Raw genomic sequence first — 25,837 nt, forward strand, 5'->3', positions numbered from 1 at the left:
CAGTTAGGAATCCTATCTAACCATCTTACAAGGAGCTGCCATAGCCAAAACAGACCAACAACAGGTGCCCACTCCTCCCTGACCTTGCAAGTGCTGGGCCTTGAGGTCCCAATGTGATGAAACACCTAAATACTGACTTATCTTTGCATATGGCAGCAGTCCAGCACTCACGTGTGTGTGGTGTTACATCTATAGGCTCAAACACTTCATGTGGGCTCATGTGATTCACAACCCACAGGGCTGAACCCGCACCCTCAGCACACCACAAAGAGGGCAGGAAATTCTGACTACTTCTTTAAAATTTGGCACATTTTTAACTGCTGTGTGTAACACCAATGAAGTCTGCAACTGTAAGAGGGTGGCTTATGCTGACAACAGATATCCCCTGCTCTGCTCCCAAGGGCCTCATGTCCTCTGGAGCTCTTCTCAGGCATGGGGGCAGGATGCCACTTGGATTCTATAACCCTTATTTGGTAGGGGTGAAAGGGCAGAAAAACACCTGAATACATGTGCTCACCCCATTTCTGAGCCATTCAGGAGGCGTGTAGTATACCAGTTGCCTGGAGACCCTTCCCTCTCCAGGATCGTGGACTCACTTGAAAGGAACATCACACAAGGCTTGCGAAATCACCTCTCACCTTTGGAAACGAGTAATGCTGTCATACCCAGCATGGCTTTGTATCGCTAAAAATACTTTTCAACATTAAGGAATAGAAGCAGCCGGAGATGCACACTGCACTGCAGTGTCCCAACACATCTGTTCATAATATTAAGTGTGAACCTTGGGATGAAGTTGCATGGCCTGTCTCACAGAAGAGGTTGGACTCTGACAGTACATCATCCAGTAGCCCTGCCACTTCCCTGCTAGTGCTGCTACCCTCGGAGGTGCCCTCCAAGCAGGGCCCGAGGTAGGCCCCCTCACAGCCCACCAGCTCCACAGCCCTTTTGGGCAGGAAATCTTGATCAGGGGTGTCCTACAGCTCAGAGACAGAGGCTGCAGAACCAGGAAATAAATGATTCCCATTGGATGTTTATGGTGCCTTTGACTGGTTAAGCCCATGCCATGCATGCACCAGTAGCCAACTGCAGTTTATGAGATGGTTGATTCTGTTGGAAAAAAACCTTATCAAGTCTATAAATATATGCTATGTACTTCTGCAACTAGGTCAACAAACAACAGTGCATCTATTATCCTACCACTCCACCTGCCCAAAATAGTAAGCCAATGTAGAAGGAATTTCAAAAGGAGCAGTTTAGAGGTCTAAGATACCCCACACTGCATCAAATTTAGGCATATTAAACCTCTTCTGACCAGACCTGTTTGACAACAACCAGCTATGCATGTGGCAACAGTGAAAAGGGACCTGACTATAGGCCTGGTTTAAACTTTGAATTATGGAGAAAGTGGGAGAGGTAACCCTGAAAACCGCATCTCTTCATGATGCTGGACAGAAACACTCAAGCACCAGGATTTGCAGAAATATTTGGCCAGAGTTTGGGATCCTATTTCATATATATATGCATCTCAGTCTGGCTGGTGTCTAACTTGGAGAAGTAGTGAGTATCCAGCATCTCACGTGGACTTAAATGGAAACTTCTGTCTGCACAAGAGCTGTAGGCTTTTCTCCAGGCATGGATTATCTGGTGGACGCAGCTTTCTCCTTTATATTGCTATTTATCTCCTCTTTCTTTCTTCCTTCCCTCCTACCTGCTGCATTGTTTTTTCTTTCTTTTCTTACTTTCCCGTCCTTGTTAAAAGCTCTTTGTATCTGTGGGAATCATACATGCTTGTGTGCATCACCCTCACCAACACACAAGTTCCTCTTGATGTTCCTCATCAACACCCAAGTTCCTCTTGATGTGAACACACTTCCACCGCACCGCGACATCATGCTTTGGGATTTTTTTAATGTAACATCCCAAACACTTGCCTGAACTGTCAATCACTGAACAAACTGGTGGTGATCATGAATAACACAATAAAAATAAAAATGAAATGCCAGAATCTCCATGATCTGGTCACGGTGTGTATGTACCATGACTGATTTGAAATGGGCTCCCTCATGGATTATCAAGTCCTGTTTTATCTGGTTGCTTCTGGATTCAGCTAATGAGGGATCTGAGGTAATCATTCTCTACAAGCTATAGTAGTCAAGGACCTTTTAAGTGTGACATTTCAGTAAAAACACCCCCACATAATTTTTTTCTGACCACTGCATTAAAACACAAAAAAATAATTTTAAAAGCTTCCTCCCCCAATATCTTGTCATGGTTATTGTAGGAGAGAAAGAAATTTGGAAGTTGTTTACCCACTACTAAGATGATAAAGCAAGAAACCAACATGTTGGTCTTTCTTGAAGTACACTGAGACTCTACGCAAGCTACATTTATATTTCTAGTTTTTAACACTGATTAGTGAAAACACCCAAAACTCTTCTACAGCAGCCACTGAATATCTGAAACTTTCTATAACCTTTTATAATTTTATTTTTCAGCCAAACTCAGTAGGCAAGGCAGGCAATTCAGACAGCTAGGAGGTGTAAGATCTAATGCCCAGAAAATACCCTTCTCATCATTTAGAAACACCAACAACTTTAGTCTTGGGCCTCACTGATGCAATCAAAATAACAAGCACTAAAGCAAAAAGTGCCTAATGAAAGTGTTTCATGTGAACTGTATTTTAATAAATGTAAACATACATTTTCCAATTAAGTGTTTTTCTCCATAATATTATTAAAATGTGATGAAACTAGGAGTGGCAGGCTGGAAACAAAGAGAAGGAAGTGGTTCTGGAAACAATGTGCAATTAAGCAGCAGAGCTCTCTGCTGAAGGCTTTGCTGCGGGTGCTGAAAGACTCCTCGGGCCCAAAAAACAACTGGGCAGTTCCATGGAATAGAAGCTCGCCTTCTCATAGAGAGAAGTCTCTGCCGTGCCATGCTCCCACACGGCCCCCCCTATTCAGAAACTGTGGGACTGCTTATGTTCCCCCCCATCCCCCAAAAAACTTCCACTGCCTTCACAAGAGTGGATTTCCTGTGAGAGATCTATGGGGCTGTGGGCAGCACCTCGTGCCACAGGAACCACTCGCCATGACACCTGGTCTGACTGAGCATCCCCCCAGAGCTGCACCTAGCCCTGCTTCAGTACGCTGTTACTGTAACAAAGGCAGTCAGGGCTTCAGTGTTGGGGGCTACTGCCCTCCACAGTCACGCAATCCCATCGTTTCTCAAGAGAAGCCACCTCTTGTCCAGAAGGCCACGGGCTGTCAACTTTATCACATGAGCTTTATCATCTGCTGCACTCCCAGAATTCAGTAACATGCATCTGAAGACAGACCACAGCTATGCCGTCACTTGGAGACACAAGGACTTACTGTCCCATGACCAGGGGACACAGAGATCACATGATGAGAAGGCTGGGAAAGATGTCCATCTGCAGCAGAGAACTGAGTCAACATCTCTCTTTCTGTGCTGTTACAGTGCCAAAGATAATGAAAAAAAGAGCTCAAAGAAAAAGTAATTGGTTTGTGGGCATGCGGGGATGTAAGGGGATAACTAAACTATGACAGTCTAAAAAAATATACACTAAAGTAAACCAGACTAGTTAGAGCTACTAACTACATGCTCTAATAGGAGTTTTTGATCTCTAGAGGTTATGATTCTGTTTTTTTTAAAAAAGGAAAATTAAAAACTGCATGTTCATATTTTCTTTTTAAACTATATTTTAGGAATGATTAGGAACTGAAATGCAGCATTTCAGAGAACTTATTTTTCTTTGCCTGTGTGTTTTGACCTTAATATCAATGGGGATGAATTACCAGTTTCTGCTTGCTCCTGGTAGCCAAAGAAAGGACAGGTAATAATGATGAAAGTCTTATTATAATAATAATATGTGGAATTGCAAAGAGATGTAAATCCACTTGTCTTCTCTTTTAGGCAGCTAAAATGCAGAGGAGTAACAGCTGAACTTTAGGTTCTGGCCAGCTGATACTTACTTGACTTCTTCCTAATCCAGAGCCGGGATGCTGTGAAATGGAAACCTAGCATCCCTCTAGGGCCAGTTAGTTCAGTTATTAAGGCCTTTAGGTGGGTTAATTTTCCTCTAGGTTTTCATACCCAGCAAAGGGTTGGATTTACCAGGTGATTGGAGGACTGGGAAAGGAGGGAGAATGCCCTCTTTCTGCCTCAGTGCCATGCTGGGCAGGGGCAGCTGCGGGCTTGCACTGATACCATACAACAGCAGCTGCATGGTGCCTCCCTGTTTACATTACAGTTGTATATGCTCAGCTGAAAATAACCTCCTACCTCTGTCCTTCAATTGGTGAAAAAATTAGCTAATGTTTGCTCAGAGTCTGAAAATACGGATTCATCAATATTATAATGACTTCCCAGAGATCCCTGGGAGGAGTAAGTGAGCCAAAGCTAATGATAACAACACTATTTTTGTATGGCACTTACTCTTTACAACTTACACTCCCTTGATAATACCACTTGAAAAGCTCTCTTCTTCCAAAAGCATGTATGCAACTGAAACTTAATTGTAATAAAATACTTTGTGAAGCTACACTACACACGCAGATATATCTCCCTAGCACTCTGGAGTCAAGACATATATTCAGTGCAGCAGCACCACAGTGCCACTGCTCAGAGCAGCGTGACTAAATACTGTTCTTTCAGTGAGCAGACTAAGCCTTCTTCACTCAAGGCAATTTTCTACAAGTAATGACTGCTGCACACCTGCAAATAAGTCTGAATGCTTTCACAGAGCCACAACAGGCTGAGGGTGAGGTCACAGAGACTTCAAGCACATAGAAACACTCTCTCCCTCTCTCCACCTCTCTCAACCCAGGCAAGGGAAAACGAGCAGAGCCATCCCTGCTATTCAGGGACACAGCTGATCTGGGAAGAGACCCAAGTCCTGGAATCAGCAGGAAACCTAAATTAAACCCCCGTTTCTAATCATATCTCTACGTGACTCGCCCTCCATTCTGGAAGCATCCCCAGTGGGAAATACAGCTGGGGAGTATTTTGGCTGCATTGATGTCAGCCTGCTCCTGATAGGCTTCTCTGTAAGGTGACACTTTGCTGGGTGAGACCTGTGTGCTAGGCCCTGGATTTGTACAGCCTCAGACTCGCTTGCTTTCTGCCAGAGGATGGCACTCCACCCCCTGCAAAGGCGCAGCTCTTCCTGGTGCCCAGGACTACGGCACATCGCCTGCATTGACAGATCTGTGTATGACACATGACATAAATGCTACCTGCTAATTTGTACCTCTTCTGCTGGTGCAGAGACCCATGGCCTGGTTGCAGGGAGAGAAATGTTAGCAAGATGAAAATTGTAGAAGAGAGACTGCTTCTTTTGAAATCTCATTATTCAAGGCACCGGACAAATTCTAGTAACTGGTCCTGATCCAAGGACAGTTCCTCAAATCCTAGAGCCTGAGAAGAGCCAAAATACAGTCAAGCAGTGAGGAAAAAAATCGAGTGTCTTTATACTGAAGCACCAGAGGCCCAACTTCTATCAGCTATGCAGATGCAAGGACATGAACAAACCCATACAGGGAATCTGTATGTTTGACATAAGAAAGAGGACCTGCCATATGTAGTAATTTACCATGTCTATGAAACTGGGGAAGGACAGGAAGGACAGACTGCTGCGACTGTAAGAAATCTTCTGTGTGATCTGCTCTGTGGTACCATTGCTGTTTGGTTTTCTTCTCCAAACTGTCAGCCTGACGTGTGTTACTATATGTTCTTGTCCAGTTCCTCTCTCCCCATCTCTTGTTCTGGTTCTCCCGTGCTGAGGGTGCAGCATCAGTGGTGCAGATGCTGCAGTTCCCAGCACTCCGACCAACCAAAAACACTTGCAACAGTATTATTTGAACAGAGTACCTCTAGGAAGCAAAATGCTACACACAGTATATCTGAACTTTCCAGTGTCTAAATTGCTTAGAAAAAAGACAGCATTGGGATAATGCCTTAAGATCAATATGTACTCATTCTTAACCTCTGGAAAGTTACAAGTTTTCTTCCTGCATTGCAAACCGAGATATAAAGGTCAGAAGCACAGCGTACCCAAACACATAGATGGTTTTTCTTTCCAAATTTCCCTTGATCACAGAACTTATGTGAGCCACGCAGTGTTAAAACCACCTGCAACCAAAGCCTCAGTAATGTTCTGCAGTGCATTTCAGTAACTTATGTATGAGAGCCATTCCCAGGCATCTCCAAGTTTTCAAGCCATGGAAATTCACTGCCTTGTGGCCTACCTATCACTCTAGGGTAGGTTTTGAGGTGAATCTAACCTGGACAGTAAAAATCACCTACCAAAATGAAAAATGTAACCTCTTATACTGCTTATACCATTTTGTATTTAATCAAAACCCATGATAATCAAGTAAGTCTTCCTGTGAGTTCTCCAGCTATAAAAAAAAAGACCTATTTTATATCCAAAAGACTACATTTATCATCAGTGTGACTCCGATGGCTCTCCCAGCATGGTGAGTGGGATGATTTTTGGTTCACAGTTTGTCTCAGGGATGGATGAAGAACCAACCCTGAGTGGATCCAAAGCAAATGAGATGTGTTGTTGCCCAGGGGGCCACAGCATGCACCCCAGTCCAATGCCCCCACCCCACCATGTGCTGCCATTACCTGTGCTCGATGCTCCCCAACTGCAAACTGTATCACGGCAATGCCTGGGTTATGGCTCTCTTCAATCCTCTCCACAGTGCTGGAGTCTATTTTCAGGTCGTTGCTAATTTCCGCACTCTGTATGAAGTCTTCTGTTTTCAAGTCCTCTACTTTCTTCAGCTCCCCGTTGGCCAGCTGAATGATCGACCCCTTCATGAAGTAAGGGGGCAGCGTGGGAGGTGCGGCAGCAGGGGAGGCGATGGACTGCACCACAGGCAGGTGGATCTGCGCCTGCACCATGGTGGCCTGGTAGGCAGGCTGGGTGGTGAGGGGCTCTGCGCTGAAGTTCTCGCTCTTGGGGACGGCGGTGGTGACGAACGTGTGAGGCACTGCTGCAAACTGAGGAGACGACGTGACGATCGCGGGCGTGACTCCTGACGGCTCGACGTCCGCACTACCAACCGGTATCAGCAGGGACTGGGTGCCAGGGATCACCAGGTGCTGCGGCAGGCTGCTGGGGTACCCAATGGCTTGCTGCTGACCGCTCAGGTAGCCAATCACCGGCGGCTGGGTCCCGGCGTAGAAAGCTGTCGCTGGCAGCCCAACAGGGAGTTGCTCAGAGGCGCTGTGGGTGGTCTGAATGACGGTGTGAGGGGACAGTGTGGCCACTGCCTTCACCCCCTCGTGGCCCAGAGCCTGCTGTGGAGACAAGGCATAGGACCGGTGGGTTGGCTTTCCTAAGTGCAAGCTTCCCTTGTCATTGAGGGTTGAAGGAGAGGTCTCACGGTTGGTGGTCTGCTGCACCTCCATGTCTGCCGTGGGCGTGCTGCTGTTGGGGACCACCATGACAGAGGCTCGGACACCTGAGGAATCCCGTGCACCGTACTCAGCGGGGCTCGAGTGGACCACCACGTGCCTGGTCTCGTAATGATGGGGAGCTGGTTTATTGCCTGCTTTGACTAGACCCAGGTCGGCAGAAGGCGAAATGCCATACCTCCGGCTCTTCTCTATCTCGCCGTTCAGTACCTCCTTGGCCTGCATTGCCTGCAGCCGGCTGCTCTCGGGTTTCTTGGGGGTATCCCTGGTGACAAAGTGGCCCCCCGAGTCTGTGTACTGCACCACCACTTGAGAGGAAGGGCCGAGGGTGAGGGTGTGCGGGATCACTGTCTGATGTGGGTGCAGGGGGACTGGGATGGTTGGAGGAGAGACATTTCTGACAGTGCTCTGGGAAGAGCTGGAAATGTGGACATACTGGTTCTGCTGGGTGGGTGGAGGAGACCCAGCAGCAATCAGTCCAGGTGTCCTGACCAGGTGCGGCTCAACTTTGTGCCCCTGCTGGCTTAAGCCGCTCATGCTGGCCAGCAAAGTGGAATAAGCCTCCAGCTGGGACCGCTGGGATGGAGTGGTTGCAACGGCTGTGGCTGCTGCCACGGCGCCAGTCGCAGAATTGGCTGTTGGGGAAATCAGCTGTGAGGGGATGAATCCGGTATACGATCCACTGTACTGGGGCCCGACGAATTGGAAGGTATGTTGCAGGTGTGTGTACTGCACGGGGGAAACAGGGGTCCCTGACTGGGAGAGGGCGGGCGAGTACACTGTGGGAAGAGTGGTGGAGACTGGAACGGACCTGGGCGCACTCGGCGGGGAATAGTCCAGCCCTGCAGACAGTGACTTGTGCAAACCCTGCGGCAAGCCTGCCTCCACTGATGACGTCCCCCCGGGCCGGTGCCGGCTCCCCAGGCTGCCCTGGCCACTGGGTGTTGTGGGGAGCCATGCTAGGTTATCTGCACGGTGGTTTTCGTTTGGCAGGACCGGCTTCACCTCTGAAGGCAGGCTGGTGGCAGGGATTTCTCGCTTCTTAGGTGGCAGGCATTCATTGCTCCGCTCTTGGTTGGATTTCATCTTTCGCCGTCCCCCCTCCACTGTGCTTGCTTCACTGTCTGTCTGGCTCTGATTTCAGTCTGATAAATGGAAAGTCACATTTGATTTCTGCAAGGGATCCAGTGACTTCATGAGGAATCATCTCCCTGTGAGCACGATCCTCCGACAGCTCCTCTGGATTCTGCAATGAGAGGGTGGGCAAGGGAGGGGGGAGTCACATTGTCAGCACTGAGAAAAGAAAACAAATGAGCAGACACTCTGAAAGAGCAAACGAGGAAAAAAACCTCTGGTAAAAAAGAATCAAATGGTCAGGCATTGCCACGCAGCAGCAAAAATTCTGGGCATGTCTGCTAATGCATCAAGAAAATGTTTAAAACTTTAGGCAGATCAGAAACTCCCTGGCCATAACTGCCACATTCAGCAGCAGTCATTTATTTCCCAAGGCCCTTTCTCCTTCCTCTGGGAAAACCCTCCATGTGTCTGTGGTGCCTGGTTTGTTCTTCCAGACTCTCCTTCCCCTGCAATGAGCACAATGCCTTCACTCTACCGTGTCCTAAAAAACACAGGAGTGAGGCAGGGAGCCCTGAGGAACAGCCACACACAAAATATTTACGTTAGCAACAAGTAGCTATTAGTGGTGCAGAGGGAAGGTGGGGGTCACTTCTAAACACTTGAATGCCAGAGTCACCCACAGGGTGACTTCACATCACACCCCGTAGGGCTGTGGAGGCAGCAGCTGCCTCCCTGCCCCCCTGCCACACCACAGCTCATTACAGGCACACGTGCCCTTCATCCACCAGTCTGGCAATGAACCTCAGCCCTGCGATCTATTTACAGCAGCAGCACAGAGCCAGATATGGCTCTGAGCCAGGTTTTTGATGTGTGGGGCTTTTTTTTGACCCAGCGCTTTGAACTCCCTCTGCTACTGACACTGCACATCCAGGTATCCAGGCAGGACTCTGTGTTGGGAGATGCTTCCTGCCACCTACAGGTTGGCCAGAGCCAGGTGTTGGCATCATCTCCATCTCTGGCAGGATCCAATCCATACTTTTTCGTAGTGACTGCTGGACCAGAGAGTCTATGGGTACCACACTCACGTCCACGGCCACAGCTCCAAACGCTGAGCAAACTCAGCCCTGGGGCTGCCTCAAAAGCATATTTGGGTTTCCAGATCCAAACCAGAAGCCCCCACCACTGTAAAAGCTCACAGTTTTATATTCGGCTGATTTTGCTAATGGAGCAAAACAGTTGCTTTCTCTGCTCTGCATCCCCTAATTCACCCAAACGCAACAAAGTCTTCCTAACTCTTCCACTATCTGCTAAAGAACATACCATATCTAAAACACATCATGCTTTGAAAAAAGGCAAAAGGAGCTGTCAGTGTCCCCCTGTCTTCTGAAACCTACCTTGCCTTGTCCCACAACAAACGTCATGGAGACTGAAACTTCTCCCCAGCCCCTGTCCAGCCACCACCTGTCATCTGCATTTCTGGCTGTTTTGAAAGTTATGCAAGAATGAGTGCTGAGAAACCTCGCATGACCGGCAGCTTAACAAGAAAAGCATGCATTACACGTAGGAAAAATGGAGAAAGAATTAAGAGCGGATGTGAAAGAAGATGGAAGTAGGATACAGCCCACTTTAAAGGGAATGCTGAGAAGCAGTAATGATACTTATCTTATGGCAAGTAATATTCCTTTGGGAGATTTCTTTCCCTGCTGCCTCGCTTCTAATGAACAATAAGGCTAATGTTTATATGTGTATGAAGTACTTTGAAGACACACTAGACTAAGATTAAACCTATCTTTAAGAGCACTCTTTACATTTATGGTCCTCCAAGCTGCTGTAAGCCTGCAGGAAAAGTCCAAACGTTCTAATGGTTTGATACAATCAGTCTTAAGTTAATTATCCCACTCTTTAAATATTGATAAACAGTAATGAAACACCAATAGCCAGAGCCAGGGGAGGGGAGTAAAGCACTGTTTCAGGGTGGATTCCCTGGCTTTGAGGCAATAGGGAGGATGAAAGGACTTGGGGCAGCTTCAGATGAGCAAAGGCCAGTGATGCCTTCCTTGAGCATGGCAGCCTGGCGGCAGCGGTGCCCGCTGAGCGATGGCTGGGCACCGCTGTCCTGACCTGCCCCATCTGTCAGCACTGCCACCTCAGCACCGCGACCGCGGCCAGATGAGGGCAGCCAGGAGACAGGGTCCCTGCTAGATCAGCATGGGTCTTCCCCCTCCTCCTAGCAGTTGCTCAGCGTGTCTTGGCAACAGCTAAAATTATTATATTACACATGACTTACGGATTTTTCTTTTTAAGTTTGACTAAAAATAAAATCACCGAGCTCACATTTGCGCAGTCATCCTTGGTTAACTTTAGCTCACTGTAGCCTTCTGCCCTGGGCAGTCAGCTTTGGTAGGTAAGTCAGCAGATCCTGACCAGGGCAGCTGCTCAGGATGCTGCCCTTAACATGGGGTGCTTGTCCTGCTCCCCTTGCCACTGGGAGCTCGTGCTGGGCTTGGACCATCATCCAGTCTCTCCTGGATATGGACATGAGCTGCATACCCAGCATTTAAATACACTCCCATGGGGAAAAGCTGGGAGCAGAGGGCTGGCTTCTCTGCCTGCAACAGAGGAAGGAGCTTGTACATGGAACCAAATAGGGCCAGTCTCTTTTACTGTGATGGATAAACCAAGCTCTCCAAAGCTAGTGGTTCCAAAAGTCCGAGGCATCCGGGTTCAGCTTCTCTGCATCAAAAGTACTACAATGAAGCTCAATGAAATGTGGCAAAGTTTCATTCTGCAGGAGCTGAAGCAAAGGTTTTGTTCTGCTAAATAGCATTGAACACTGAATTTTGGGTGGCCTCTAATGTCAAAACTAGCATCCTTCAAAAATACCAAATACTAAATCTTTTGGGTCTTTTTTTTTTTTTCAGCATAAGTCTTTCATATGACTGACTTCATCATCACCGGTAACAAAAGGGCTGCCCAAAACCTCCTGGAGAACACAGGAGGAATAAACAAATTTAACAGAGACAAAGGATGAGACAGCCATAGAGCAGTGAATACTGCCCCACTTTTCCAAGCCCAAGCACTTCACAGTGAGACTTTGAACTCCTAACAGACACAGGACTGGATTTGCAAAAAATGCAAATGTGCAGCATAAAACAGCCTACTTCTTCTTCAAGACTTAAAAGTAAAATGATAACTTTTCAGCATAATTCAAGTTCCAGCAACAGTAAAGATAAGACAGGACTGATTTTGCTAGGGAAGCATGAAAGGGAGACAACCCAAACAAGAGTGTCTCAAAGGCAAGAGGTACAAAACCTGGTAAAACAATTTTTTGCTGGCTGTCCTAGAAAGACAAACGCCTGCCTTCTGTGGTGTGCCGCAGGGTTTGTTATTTGTATGCTCTTTTTTTTGGATTCAAGTCATTTTTCCAACTCTGGAGATATCCCTTCTCTTTAACTTCAGAGCTGTCAATCACGATTTGCAAGATATGCAAACAAGCAGCAAACACCAGGTGATTTTTTGCTTCTGCTTTGTACGTGTGTGTGTGTCACACAAGTGTGTGCGTGCGTGCAGGCATGTGTAATTATGGCTGGGAAGGTAAAGGGGACAAAGAGATCAGGGAGAGCAGCTGGACTTTGGTATCTCTGGCAGTGAGTACACACGGAACATTGCTAAAGTGTCTGGACAGCCAGTGTCCGCTGGCAGCCTGCCCACACTCCAATTCCTGGAAAGGCTTAAGGCAGAAAAATAATCACTTGGAGGAGTCACCATCTGGGCTTGCTCTGGTCCCAGAGGGATTGCTCACTGGAGCTCAGGATGTGCATTTTCATGCAAAACTCCAGCGTCTCTCTGTAAGGCACTTTAAATCCTACTATGTTTCCCCAAACGGTATTTTTCTATTTATTTCATCAAATAAATTTAAAACTCTGGAGAGGATACTGGGTTACAGCTTGAGGACCTGACCTTCTCTATTTATCTGGAGTTCACTGAAGCAAAGGTAAAACCAGCAATGCATGCCTCCAAACACACAGTGATGTGCACCCAGGACTGAGTCTTGGGGTGCAGAGAAGTTTGGGCTAGGCTTGCAAACCACAGTAGCACCCGGCTATGCAAACAGTGGGACTTTGCCACCAAAACTCAGGTGCTTTTTGCAGTCCCATGATGCAGCTAACATAATTTTTTGTGTCTCTAAAACTCCTTAAAAAATCTGGTCCCCCATCCTCTCTGGTCCCTGACCTTCCTGCAGTTGCCAGCAAGCTCACACCAACATGTGCCACCAGGAGAAGGGTTGGGGGCATCTGCCTTCTTGCCTCATTACAAGGAGGGGCAGCTGTCAGTCTCCAACTTCAAGGATATTCAAATCAAACCAGTCACTTACTGTCAAAAGGCTCCTTTGATCCCAAGTTCTAATAACACACAGATTACTATGACTTTTCAACTTTCACCTTCCAGCTCCAGGTATTACCAGTAAATTCTCACGTTTATCTGCGTGATAAAAAAATTGTGTCTCCCCCTCCTTCAGACACTGCTGCCCTGCCTGGCATGTAGTTGTTAATGCAGTATTCAAAGAGTTGAGCCTGAGCTCTTTATGTCTGGGCAGAAGTTACTGGGCAGAAGCAGCAGCACAGTCTGATGATCCCGCCTCAAATCACCCGCCCATCCTATCATGATAGGAGGACTGAGTAATTTCAGCAGCACTGGAAATCAGTGAGAAGGGAGGGCACTTCAGCCCACTTCTCTCCTCCCCTCCAAGGAGGCTGGCATCTTGCAGGATCAGATTCAGAGAGGTGAAAAGACAGACACATTGCAGAGGGCTCCACAGCCGCATTCTGGCTCTCAGATCTATATGCCAGCTTTCTCCCCCTGCTCTACACCCTACCCGCTGCCAGCTACATATTCATTGTTGTAACTGCTACAGATTCCATTACCCTTGCCATGTGCAGCTCAGTGCACGCCAACAATAGCTATAGGAGTTTATTGTCCAATCTGACCAATTTCACAGCTCTCTGGCAGAATTCCCAGGAGGGCCAACTGCAGAGATCCATCAATAAGAAACATGAAAACCTCTAATAAAATTTGAAATTCTCCTGCCTAAATGAAAGGATTCCTGATCAGCACTACGCCTGCAAGATAGATTGTCCACTGCAGTGTTAGCTCTTATTATACTTTTGGGAATCTGCCACAGCAAATTGCTACAGGTTTCAGCACAGTGAGCAGCTATTCTGCACATCCTTCCTCTCCCTGGTCAGATCAGACAAACTCCAAGCAATATAAAAAGCAAGTGACATGAGCAAACCTCAGCAAGCACATCACTGGGGATGAGATGCCCAAAGGCTCGACTTTCCCATGGAATTTTATGGTGCAAGTATGTAGGTACCAGAGCTGAGAGAGGAAGATTTAGGAGGAAAAAATAGTGTAAGACACATTCCCAAAAGGACAGACAAATGATGGAGTTCCAGTACAGCCATTCACAAATGCATATGATAGAAATTGATTACTAGAAAGCTACTCCAGTGGTTAACTGTCTGTTTCTGCTACCTATCTCCCGAATTTTGAGGATAAGGGGAGATGTGCATGTCCTAAGCAGGGCACATGCCTCCTGTTTTACTATGTTTACACTGTGGTTAGGGACACATTATGTGTGGTAGGTGCTCCTGAACTGCACATGAATATGGCACTAGAATTAGCTGCCATTTTAGTTAAGGTAACTGCTGAATGAAGAGTTGGAATTAACTCTCAGAAGTTTGCAGGTTTCTGCCATAAGTTCACCTGGGTGCCATCACCTTGTTCTGCAACAGGATAGATGCCCATATTTGCCCTGAACATGAGCCAGCAGTGTGCCCAGGTGGCCAAGAAGGCCAATGGCATCCTGGCCTGGATCAGGAACAGTGTGGCCAACAGGTTCAGGGAAGTGATTCTTCCCCTGTACTCAGCACTGGTGAGGCCACACCTGGAGTGCTGTGTCCAGTTCTGGGCCCCTCAGTTCAGGAAGGATATTGAGGTGTTGGAGCAGGTCCAGAGAAGAACAACAAGGCTGGTGGAGGGACTCAAGCACAAGTCCTATGAGGAGAGGTTGAGGGAGCTGGGGTTGTTCAGCCTGGAGAAGAGGAGGCTCAGGGGAGACCTCAGCACTCTCTACAACTCCCTGAAAGGAGGTTGTAGCCAGGTGGGGGTTGGTCTCTTCTCCCAGACAGCTATCAGTAAGACAAGAGGGCACAGTCTTAAGCTCTGCCAGGGGAGGTTTAGTTTAGATATTAGGAAGAAATTCTTTGCAGAGAGGGTAATGAGGCATTGGAATGGGGTGCCCAGGGAAGTGGTGGATTCTCTGTCTCTGGAGGTTTTTAGGATGAGACTGGATGTGGCACTTGGTGCCATGGTCTAGTAACCATGGTGGCAGTGGATCAAGGGTTGGACTTGATGATCTCAGAGGTCCCTTCCAACCTGGCTGATTCTAGGATTCTATGATTTTCAGCATCTGAAGAAGTCATGCCATGTTCTGGATGTGCAGTAAACCTTTCTGTGTGCGCATGTAGCAGTGCAGCTACAAGTAAGCCTTGCAGGACTGCATCACGGATGATCTAAACAGATTCACAGCTGCCTACATCCTTTGTTTACACACACAAAAAATACTATTAGCAAAGGTGATCCCTCCTCTTCCAGCATGCTTTGCAGAGAGGTGGTACCACAGAAGCTCTACAAGATGTCAGGCAGGCTGGAAGCAAGGAAGCATTTCCTCTGAGAGCCACAAGCTGACCCCAGGTCAGGGCTGCCACTGGAGTGCAGGGTGCATTGGCCATCCTGCCACCCTCCCAGTCCACCCCGTTGGCAGAATCCTCACCCCCCGGCACAGAAATGCCTTGCCTTGCAGTGCCAAACATGGGTGCTCAAACACCATGAGTCAGACCTTGCTTCTTGCCTCTGAAACACGATACTGATTTACAAATACAAGATTCACTAAAATGATAAAGGCAAAGAGTTTTTTTAATTATTATTCTTGCTTCCTTTAACTTGTCCTTCTGCTGCGTGAGGCCTTTCAGGTTTGAGGTGTCTAGCTTTTCCCTGCAACCCACAAGAACAGAAACTTATTAGTTTAGCCAAGAGTGGAATTTCCCATCTCATCATTTGACAGCAGGAACTGGAGTTTTGTGAAATAGCATCGGATATCTACAGACCAGTGATAAAAATGCAAGAGCTGACAGTGCTGATTACAGTGAAGTTTTTTTGAGGGTGAAGCACTGGACTCCAGAACCTTCCGCCTCTATGGAGGAAGGGGAAGGATGTAACTGCTAAGTAAGGACCCAAGCCCTGGGGCAAAGCCATGTAAGCGTGCACAGCTTGATGCATGGCTTTCTCTCTCAGTTGCACAGCAGAAAATGCACCTCAGCTAACCTTATGAGAAGCACCTCTATCTGAAGCCACAAAGGAAAATCCTGGGGCTGCTCAGGCCTGGGGTTTCAGCTCAGGCTGACTGCAAGGTGCGTAGTCCCAAATGCAGAGCTGACCCAGCTGTGATGTTGGAGCATGTTCCAGCAGCATGATGATTTACCACCATGCTGCACTGAAGCTTTTACAACCTGACAGATGTCTGCCAAACCCCTCCAAAGTCCTGCTTCCAAAACCTCGGAGGCAGCTGTGCCAGGAGCATGAGGACCACCAACCCAAGGTTCTAGGGAAGTCAGCAACTCCCTTCACACATACCCAGAGTCTCCAGTGGCAGTGTGGAAGTTGTGGAGCAAAACCATGTGTATTATAGTGCTCCTCCAACCCCACTGACACCAGGACAGAAAGACGGATCCCACCTGTGCCACTTCACAAGTGGCCAGTGCAGCATCTAACCTTTTATCTCCTGCTCTGCACCGACTGCTGCCAGAGCAGGAGGTCAGGTTGACAAGACCAGTTTGTCTGACAGTGCTGAGACATCCTTTACTCCTCTATCCATCCCCTAGAGGCGCTTCTGCAGCTTAAATGAGTGAATAGAGTTCATTTATAAACAAGTCTAATACCGAAATTACTTTGTTGATGTTTTTCATTTATCTAAAATGTGCCTGGCTACAATGGGAGCTGCCTACACAATTTTCCATTGAAAATTTCACACGAGTGACTATAAACGTAGCGACACCCACTCGCCACTCATTTTAACTTGTGACAGAAACTGTCATGCCTGTATGAACACATTTGTACTGCAGATATGTCACACAGGTCTCCTTCCATGTGTCTGAAAACGCTCGCTAACATTCTCTCCTTCTGCAAAACAAATCAGACAGACGCCTGGCTCTGATGCCAGGAGATATGAATAAGACCCCCACGAAAAATTACAGAAACCGGGGGTGTTTCACCCCTTTGAAGATCCAGCCAGTAACACCAGCAAGCAGCAGCCAACTCGGAGCAGCCATTTTACAGATAAGCACGGGTGCTCACGAGGAGGAGTGTGCCTTTAAGCCTGGCTGATAAGGGGACAGTGTAAGAGTACAGCTTTAGGGGCGCATTTGGAAAGGTCAGCTGCATGCTCAGTGCCTTTCCTTGGAAGTCCTCCCCACTGACTGCTTCTCTGGTAGATTCCACATGCTAGCAAATTAGACTATAATTAGTCCATCTGTAAATGTGAAACATGAACTGATGTTAAATTCCCCTTGAAATGGATTCCAACACCTTGCCTTCTCTGAGGCTTCATTCAGCAAAGCTTTAACCTGAAGGAATTTTGCACAAGCCCTGGTTCATAGCCTCAGCACACGCTCAGTGCCCTCCCAAATCAGGATCACTGACCATCACCAGTCACAAAACCAAAATGCCAGCAGCTAACCCTGGTCTCGAGGCATGCAGCACATTCCTCCAGCACTGCAGAGGGCCAAGAGAAAGTTCAACATCCTCCTCAGCCACCTTTTTCCTCTAATTCTTTAATTTTTTTCTTCTTCATTCAGGGTCTACTAGCTGTCTACTATTAGCTACGTTTGGGTGTGCCCTGCAGCACTGTCCACTTGGTCTGCACAGACCCTCAAACTGACAACCTCAACACAGGCAACATCTTGGGTCAATGCAGGTATGAACACACATGGGCAAGAAAAAAGCCAGACCAACTCTTCTGTATCCCTTCTCCCAGCGAAATGCCTACCCTGGACCTGCAGCCCACAAAACCAAGTGACTAGTTACTCCTTCTGACTCAGCGTTGTAGGGAGCCTCCCTCCTGCTTAATGGAAAGCATGGCAGGCAGATAAGATGGGCATAGAGCCCAAATCCATCACCAGTGTCACTTGACTGAGGCCAGGACAGCAAGGGTGAGATTGCCCTGACTGTTCTACCTGACTAGACAACACAAAAAGCAATCAAAAGAAAATTAAATAATGCAAGATTATAACAACATAGCAGGCTCCACAGTCACAGGCTCCAGTTGTAATTAAAAAAACCACCAGTTCCAACTAAGAAAGCAAAGCATCATCGTTGTTCTCAAGCAGGGAACATTGACAAATGAAGGCGGTATGCAGTGCCAATACTCTTAATTTAAGTATGTGAGAAACAAAGGTATGTACCATCCAAGACTGCCAGAAAGAACTTGCTTTAAACAACAACCAAAAAGAACTCTGAGGATTTAAAAATTACTTTCCTTACAAAAAACAGATACGAGAAAACCTTTTTCTCCCCTTCTCCCAGCCAAGTGAAGAAAGAACAAGAAAACAAAAAAATCACGCAGCTCCCATCAAAGTTATTTATACAGGAGTTTTGAACTCGGGAACTAAAAACATGCCTGCATTGAACCTGTGGGTCCAGTGAGTCACAGCTTGGAAATCTGAATGGACCTTTTGTAAAAGCCACTGAGCCACGAACATGCTTTCTCACCGCTGCAATCACTTCTGTGAAAGCATCTTACCCATCTGCCACTGGAAATCCACGATGCAAGATAAGTGACTCCCCAACACCAGTGAAAAGGACAAAAGGATGACTAGCTACCTGCAGCTGGTTTCAATCGAAAAGCCGAGTAATAATTGCAGCCCTCTCCTGTGGCTCATATGGAGCACAGCATGGAGCTATAAAGCGTTATGCAAGTCTCATGTGCTGCCAGATCTCTCAGAGCAGGCAGCAGCCAAGTTGCTCCCTCCCACCATTGGCTCAGCTTCATTAACTTAATCAGGTAGTCATTCATTCATTCACTCACTCATTCAAAAAAAAAAAAAATTACACTAAACCTGGCAAATAGCCAGTGCCATGCATGCACAGAGCATGCTCACATCAGTCACTGGGGCTGGAAGAAAAAGCATAATCTAACAATCCTCAAGCTTTGAGAGGGGCTTTAGTTTTGCGAGCAGCTCGGGTGCAAATGCATCTTTGCCGCAGCCTCCTGAAAACCACAAAGGGCTTGGGAACTGTGGTGAGGTCGGACGCTGGAGCTGGTCGGACCATGGAATCGAGAGCAGCCTTGTAAGAGAGCACAGCCAGCAAGAAGCAGAGTAGAGAACTTCCCCAGAGCAATGACTAATTAATTAGTTGATTATGGTGGTGGGGGGGGAAGGACTTGTGGCAGGATCAACTCAACTCATTTTGCTGCAAGATTGCTACGTTTTCTTTTGCACATACCGCATACGTTGCACAGCTTATTCCACACCAGAAGGGACCAAAGCAGAACAGGAAGGGGGGGGGGGGGGGGAAAGAAAAAAGAAGGGAAGCACTACAGAGCCAATGTTAAAAGCAATTGGTAATGGAAATCTCTGTTTGACCCCTATATCTATAAACATAAGACTTTCTACAGGTATGTAGCACTCAGACATCAGAGTCCCCTCCCTTACACAGTTCTTGCACTTATTTTTCTTGGTTTTTACATGTAAGTTTGCAAAGAACATTATTACTTCCCTCTAGTTGTCATCAGAATGACTTTCACTGCATTTTTTTTTCCAGCATGCTACAAGAAAGCTGCTTTATGACTATTCCAAAAAGCAGGCCTTGAGAGTCAGCTCTGATTTTACTGTGCAGAATTTCATGCGGTGAGCCAGGATGGGCATTAAGGAAAGGGGACAGGTGTCACATTTCCCACAGAGGAAGCTGAGCAACAGCATGGAAGCAGTCAGCATTTCTCCCCCCTTACCTCATTCTGCCCTGCACGAAAAAAATACCAGATGGCAGGTTACTCAGAGCAAGTCCATAAAAGTAACATGGAAATACAAAGCATTTAAGATTTTTTCAATATAGTGTTTATGGTTCTATAATGAAAATTATACACCTTGGTGCAAATCCTCAGCCAAAGACGTGGCTGACATGCCTCAAGAGCATGTCACACCCTACCTTTCTCCAGTGATGCAAACCAGATCTTCTGTTATCACGGAGAACGCAAGTATTTTCTGTAGGAACTTCAACTGCCTCTTCTCCAGACAGCCTACAAGTCACTATTTCTCTTCAGACAAAAAAAAAACTGCCCTGAAATCTTCTACAGCCACTGCCACAAACCATGATACAAATCGCAAATCAGACAGAGAATTAATATAAAGCCAATACTTAGCGAAAGGTCTGCAGTTCAGATGCACTTAGCAAAAGCATTTAAAATACCCCAAATAAACACCTGTTACTCTGATCCCAGCTGTTCATCTGACCATACCACAGAGGCCCATGGTTTAGTCCTGGATCCCCTCTTGAAGTTCTGTGTAGGTGAATGGTACTGAAAAGCACCCAAGTACCTAGCAGACAAGCAAACATACAGCTTCTGGGGAACCAACTGTTGCCACATCTAAGGCTACAAGTGAAAATTACACATTGCAGTGACTGAACATTGCTCCTTTGTTACATGGCAGCATATAGGATTTGTTGAGAAAAGAAAAACTACTCAAGATGCTTTTACTGCATTAACAGAATTTAAAAAGAGATGCAAAGGTGTCTGAAGGCAACGTTTCTAAGTCCTTGGCTGCCTGTACTCTAAAGTGCATAGGACGTCAGACAAGCAGTCTCGAAGAACTTTACACTGAAGTCAGCTTCCTTCACCAGAAGTTCAGTCTCGAGTTAAGGGCCTTTCAATTATCCAAGCACTTAAACACTGTACCTCTTTCATTACCTTTGTTCTCATCTCTAACCCTTCTCTAAATGATGTCCAAAGCTTGGAGGCTCTTAGTTTTTGCTCCACCTCCCCTCTCTTGCATCCCTAACACACACACTTCATTCAGGACACAATGCAAACCCCTTCTTCTCTGCCTGTGCCTAACTTCCCCTCTCCTGCTTGAACAGCTGCTCAGGCCTTCTTCATGGCAGCAAACTCCTTTCTGGGCATTAGGGCAACAAATTACCCTGAAATTCCTCCTCCTCCATACATCATGCTCCATACATGGGAACACCCAGCAAGATGTGATTTCTGATACCAGAAGTAGCTACAGGAGTTTTAAAGTAGGCTATTGGAAGAAGGTGAAGAACACAAAGGTACAGGAGAAGACAACCAGCCAGGGAACACTATGAGAATTTTATCCCAAATGATCCAAACTTGGGCAGAAGTTCTAGTTTGGTCGAGTTAAAAAAAAGGGATGTGGTTTGAGCAATTCTGGTTCTTTATATGAATAATTTAATTTCCCTCCCTGAAAGAATCATTAGAAGAATGTGGGGTTTCATGATTCAAGATAGGAGAATGAGAAGGCAATATTTCAGTACTGTGAAATGAGGCTTGCATGTCTAACCACACTACCAGCTCAGAGTTCACTTCTCATAAGTGTCAAGTATATTTTCCATTCTGTATTTCTGCAAGCCCCAGTTCTGTCTGTTGTCATCACTCATGGGGATTTACCTAATCCCTGAAAGGGCAGGAAAAGAAATCATCTTTTTTGCTAGAGAAACAGAATCACGTCTCGAGCACACTAAGAAATTCAAATTGTACATATCATTTACTGTAGTTCCATTCATTCACCCTATGTTGACAGTATATAAATACAAATGATGCCCACAACAAAATGCTGAACTGAAGTCCAATGTATTAGTGGTATTTCTTAGAGATTTCCACTCACTTTTTCTGTTTCTCTGCTCACATTCCTCTCACCTCAACATATTCAAGCAGCTGCCTGTTTATATAAACACAGCCTAAAGAGAAATGTTGATTCTCCTTTTCATCAAAAGCTGGTGGCTTTAGCTGTATCCACTTGCAAAGGCAATCAAAAGTTAGTGGTTCATTTAAAATCTATTATCTTGCAACTCAGCTACAAAGGGAGACTTCACAACTTTCTAAGCACAGAAATTCACCTTTCTGGAGTTTTATTTTAAACACTAGTGGACTGCAATGTTGACCTTTTAAATGCATTATTTCACATTATATACGGTTGGTACATCTTGCTGTACAGCTCCTTTCATACACAAATAAATGACAGTCAGTTCCAGATTTTATTGGCACTCCTTGGACCAGTGCCAGTGAATCCAGCTCAGGACTATGTGTCCTCTACTGACAAAGCTCTCCTAGCAACTATGGCAGTCTCTTGCACAGCACCCAGCAAAACTGTGTTAGCCCTTTTGGAGTGAAACACCCACGTCCCATTGCGGTTGGCCAATGAGCTTCAGTGGGTACTATCTGTGGGGCTTTGAAGTGCTCCCCCCAAAGTGGGGCTAAACCAAGACCATCATGAAAGCTTGTTCTCTAACCAAGGATGCCTCACTAATGATAGGATTTCAGTTTCCACGTCAGCGAAGGACCTTTCAGAAGCTCTCTAACTGAATTAGGGAAAGGGAAAGAAACTCAGCCTGGGATTTGAGTACTCAAAACCCTTGTGTGTTCCTCTTCAAGCCAGTATTTAAGTGCTGTTCTCCCAGAGAAGAAAGTAGTTAAAATAGGCTCAGGTCCTCCCATTGCAAAGCAGAACCCAACAGGGAAACTTTCCTGGGAGAAGAAAGCTCCCAGGGGAATCCCTTGTACCTGAGAGAGAGAACGCCTCATCTCACCAAGACGTCCACTCCAACCAGGTCAAACAAGGAACACCAACAGTGAGTCAGGTCTGCTCGCAGAGGCACCCTGTGTCTGATTTGTGAACTTCAGAGGCAGTAGTTGTGTTATAGGTGTGATGCATCCCACCGCTCCACAGCTTCCCCTACAGCTGCAGTGGCATCACCCACCATCACCATTCACACAGCAAAAAAGAAAAGGGATTTTTTCCTAGTTTTATTTATACTTGTTTAGTTCTGGACCAAGTGATTCTCCAGCAACTAATCTGTTTACCACTCTCTCTCTCTCTGCCTACTCTGAGGTTTTTTCCTGAATGTATAATGATTTTACATCTGTTAATCTGGTTTAGTTTCTTTTTCATATGTGGTTAGTAATTTGCACACTCCTTATGGTAAATCTGAAATAAAATGTTTCTTCTGCCTTTTGTTCTTGTGTTTATGAATGAATGTTACATTTTCTTAGAAACATGAAATAACTGCTGCAATGGATGATACATAACCACTTTGGTACAATGGATATGTTAGAAAAATATGGAATAATCATGAGATCATACAACCAGGATGACTAAAACAACAACATAATTGGTCAGAATTTATTCAACTCCTAAGGAAGAAAAACCTTGACAACACTGCTATAAGGCTAGTGAAACTAAAACTGAAATAAGGTGCACAGTCACTGTTGCCCTTGGGCTAAAATTAAGTAAGAACTAATGGTGTCTAATAGACATATTAATTCTTCAAGGAAAAATTTAATTGGGAAACATTTGTTTTGAAACCTGAATCTGTTGGAGGCAAAAATGTTTACATTTGGGGAAAACTTCTGGAACTTCTTTGTAAATATTTTCCCAGTAATATTAAAAAAAATAAAGCCAAATCTATTTGCTGGTCCCAAAATAAAATGTTTTAAACATTTAATGAAGGTGTAGTTAAAAAATGCTGTAACTACAACAGAAATTTGGGTTGAAATGAAACCATCCTCTAGACAGAATACAGAGCTATAGGCTTTGCGAACTAGTTTTGTGAACTATTTTTACCTATTACCTGATTTTCACTGTATCTCAGCTTTTTAAATTTTCCTCCCATTACAGCATGAAAAGTTTTTTGGAGATCTTGGAAATTTTCATGGGCAGAAATATAATTTCCTCTTAGCATTGATTTCTAATTATATTTAAATCTTTCCTAGCTGGGACAAGACCTACCCAAGCATTTTGAAACACTGCCAGGTTGATTACCCACACATATGAAAATTGTATGGGTAATTCACATGGTTGCTCTTGCCTGGCAAAAACTACCAGCTACACTGGAAAAAGAGTCTTTCCTCTTCTGTGGTGCCATCACTCAATTCACTATCCAAAGGTCCAACTCTCCCTGCAAAATCTTTCCTTTCAGCTCAAATTGCTGCCAGAACAGCACAGTATCTTCTTCTCTGATGTACAGCTGGGTTAAGGTGACAGCTACCACACTGGATTAATGACAGGGAAAAGAAGAGAGAGAAGGGAACTGTTGGCCTGTCTGGTGAATTGGGGCTGAAGGAGCTGCAGCATCTCAGCAGAAGCTAGAGTTGCTGGGGGGGAAGGAAGGAGAGAGGAGACATCTCTTATGTTGCCTGAGCTGCTGTTGAAAGATGCCTGCACAACTAATACAAGGGGCATCGCAGAATGAGCTTATAATAATCTCTAAATAATAATCTTATAATAATGAGAGATAATAATCTCCCATGGGCTGCATTGCTACAGCTCTATCAGTGAAACCTTGTATGATTTCAGTTCAGTAGTGGGCCCTTGGCAAGGATGGGGATATGCTTGTTACACCTATCCACTGAAAATGTTGGAATGTAGGAGCAGGAGCGTCACATTGGAAGACTCTCAAAACTTAAAGATTTTAGCAGGTGATTTTGACAGCTATGCTTTGTGTCATCACTCAGCACAATTGTGCTGAAACCATTCCAGTGAGGAGCTGCAAAGGTGGGGGCAACATAATTGAGTCATCTGTATCACTTAGGTCGAGACCTTGCCCAGGATCCCCACTGAGGTCCATGGTAGCTGCTACTCAAAGTGCACAATGTGTGAGAGCCCAGGGGGAGCAAAGCACTCTGAAAATGCTGTAAGTCACAGCATGGCCACACTGTACCAGCGTATAATGGCTCTTCCATGCAACTGCACTACCTACATCCATCAAAACCCCATAAGTGCCACAGATAAATTACCAGCTGACAGAAAACCAGCAAAAAACCACCTGCATACCACCTACTGCACAGACCTAATGCTCCAATTAGACTAGGTGCCTCCTCGCACAGCTCACTTCATTTAGGCAAATATTTCCAGTGGAACACTGACAAATCAGCCCTGGGATCACCAGCAGCAGCTGCTGCTTTCTGCATGCAGAGTGTTGAGCAAATCAACAGAGATGAGCGCCCGCTCACATCAAAATCTTAAAGATATGGATGACAACTCCGGTTAATTAAAAGACACAGGATCAGACTAGAGGAAAATTGTCATTCAGCAGCCTAGATTGAAAATCAAGCTGGTCTGACAAGAAATAGCAGCTTTCCCATTTTTCAGTCTGGGGTCAAGTACTCTTTCTACAGTTCTGGTATAAAATTATTTCTCCCCACACTTTGTTCTTTTCTGAACTACCATTTTAGCATTTTTCTTCTTTATTCTCCTCATCTTAGCATTTCTGTCATTCTTGCTTGCTCTTAAATGTTATTTTCTGTCCTTGCTTCAATATCAGTTAAAATGCCACTATCACTAACAGCATGAGACTGAGTCAGAATTGAGACTGCGCAGTCACTCATTTCTGACTCTAGGAAATAATTACTAAAAGCCAAAAAAAGTACTGTGAATTACATCCCCTCTCACTGATGCCCAGAACAGAAGAATTGCACTAGTACAGTATGTCATTATAAATGTATATGACTGTTATGAAGCATTTATTGTGTCACACTCTATAAAAAAGTTTTGCTCTGTCCTGTCTATTCCCACCCCCCAACTTTAAGCCTAAGGAAAAAAACACTGAGAAGTTTGGCAGGCTCATATGGGCATTAATTTGTACCTTCAACATGTTCTTAAGGCTGGGTTTTTTTGCATCACTCCCATTTTAGCAACATAAACCAGTGGTGCAGAAGCCTTCCTGAAGGGGCTTTCTGGTACCCTTGCAAGGAGGGTTTATTCTGTTCACATTCATTGCAGAGAATCCAGACTTCATAGGCAGGTGAGTACAAAATTTCTGTAAAAACTCAAACTACTGATCTCAAACAGGAGTTAAACAATGTTAAACATGCACGTGAATTGTCATTTGTTTAGGATTTAATGGCAAAGACTATAATCTTTAGTGAGAAGAGCTGATGTAAGAAAACCTCTCTGTTTTCCTCATTTCCTACCTGCAGAATGTGGCCTGAAGACATTGGATGCAGAGGAGGTAACACAAT

The 25,837-nt window shown here is 45.6% G+C and overlaps 1 protein-coding gene across 2 annotated transcripts in view; it reads right to left on the minus strand.

Moving 5' to 3' along the window:
- ATXN1 (ataxin 1) overlaps window positions 1–25,837 on the minus strand; it is a 290,966-nt gene that overhangs the window by 9,318 nt on the left and 255,811 nt on the right. For both annotated transcript variants that reach the window (XM_018077640.1, XM_008922279.2), the window contains one exon: window positions 6,655–8,695. In XM_018077640.1, the coding sequence (XP_017933129.1) occupies window positions 6,655–8,535 (1,881 nt within the window). In that variant the 5' untranslated portion in view covers window positions 8,536–8,695. The remainder of the gene's footprint in view (window positions 1–6,654; window positions 8,696–25,837) is intronic.

The sequence above is a fragment of the Manacus vitellinus genome, unplaced genomic scaffold (genome assembly GCF_001715985.3).
Source record: "Manacus vitellinus isolate BGI_N305 unplaced genomic scaffold, ASM171598v3 scaffold_39_pilon, whole genome shotgun sequence".
NCBI classification, from domain to species: domain Eukaryota; kingdom Metazoa; phylum Chordata; class Aves; order Passeriformes; family Pipridae; genus Manacus; species Manacus vitellinus.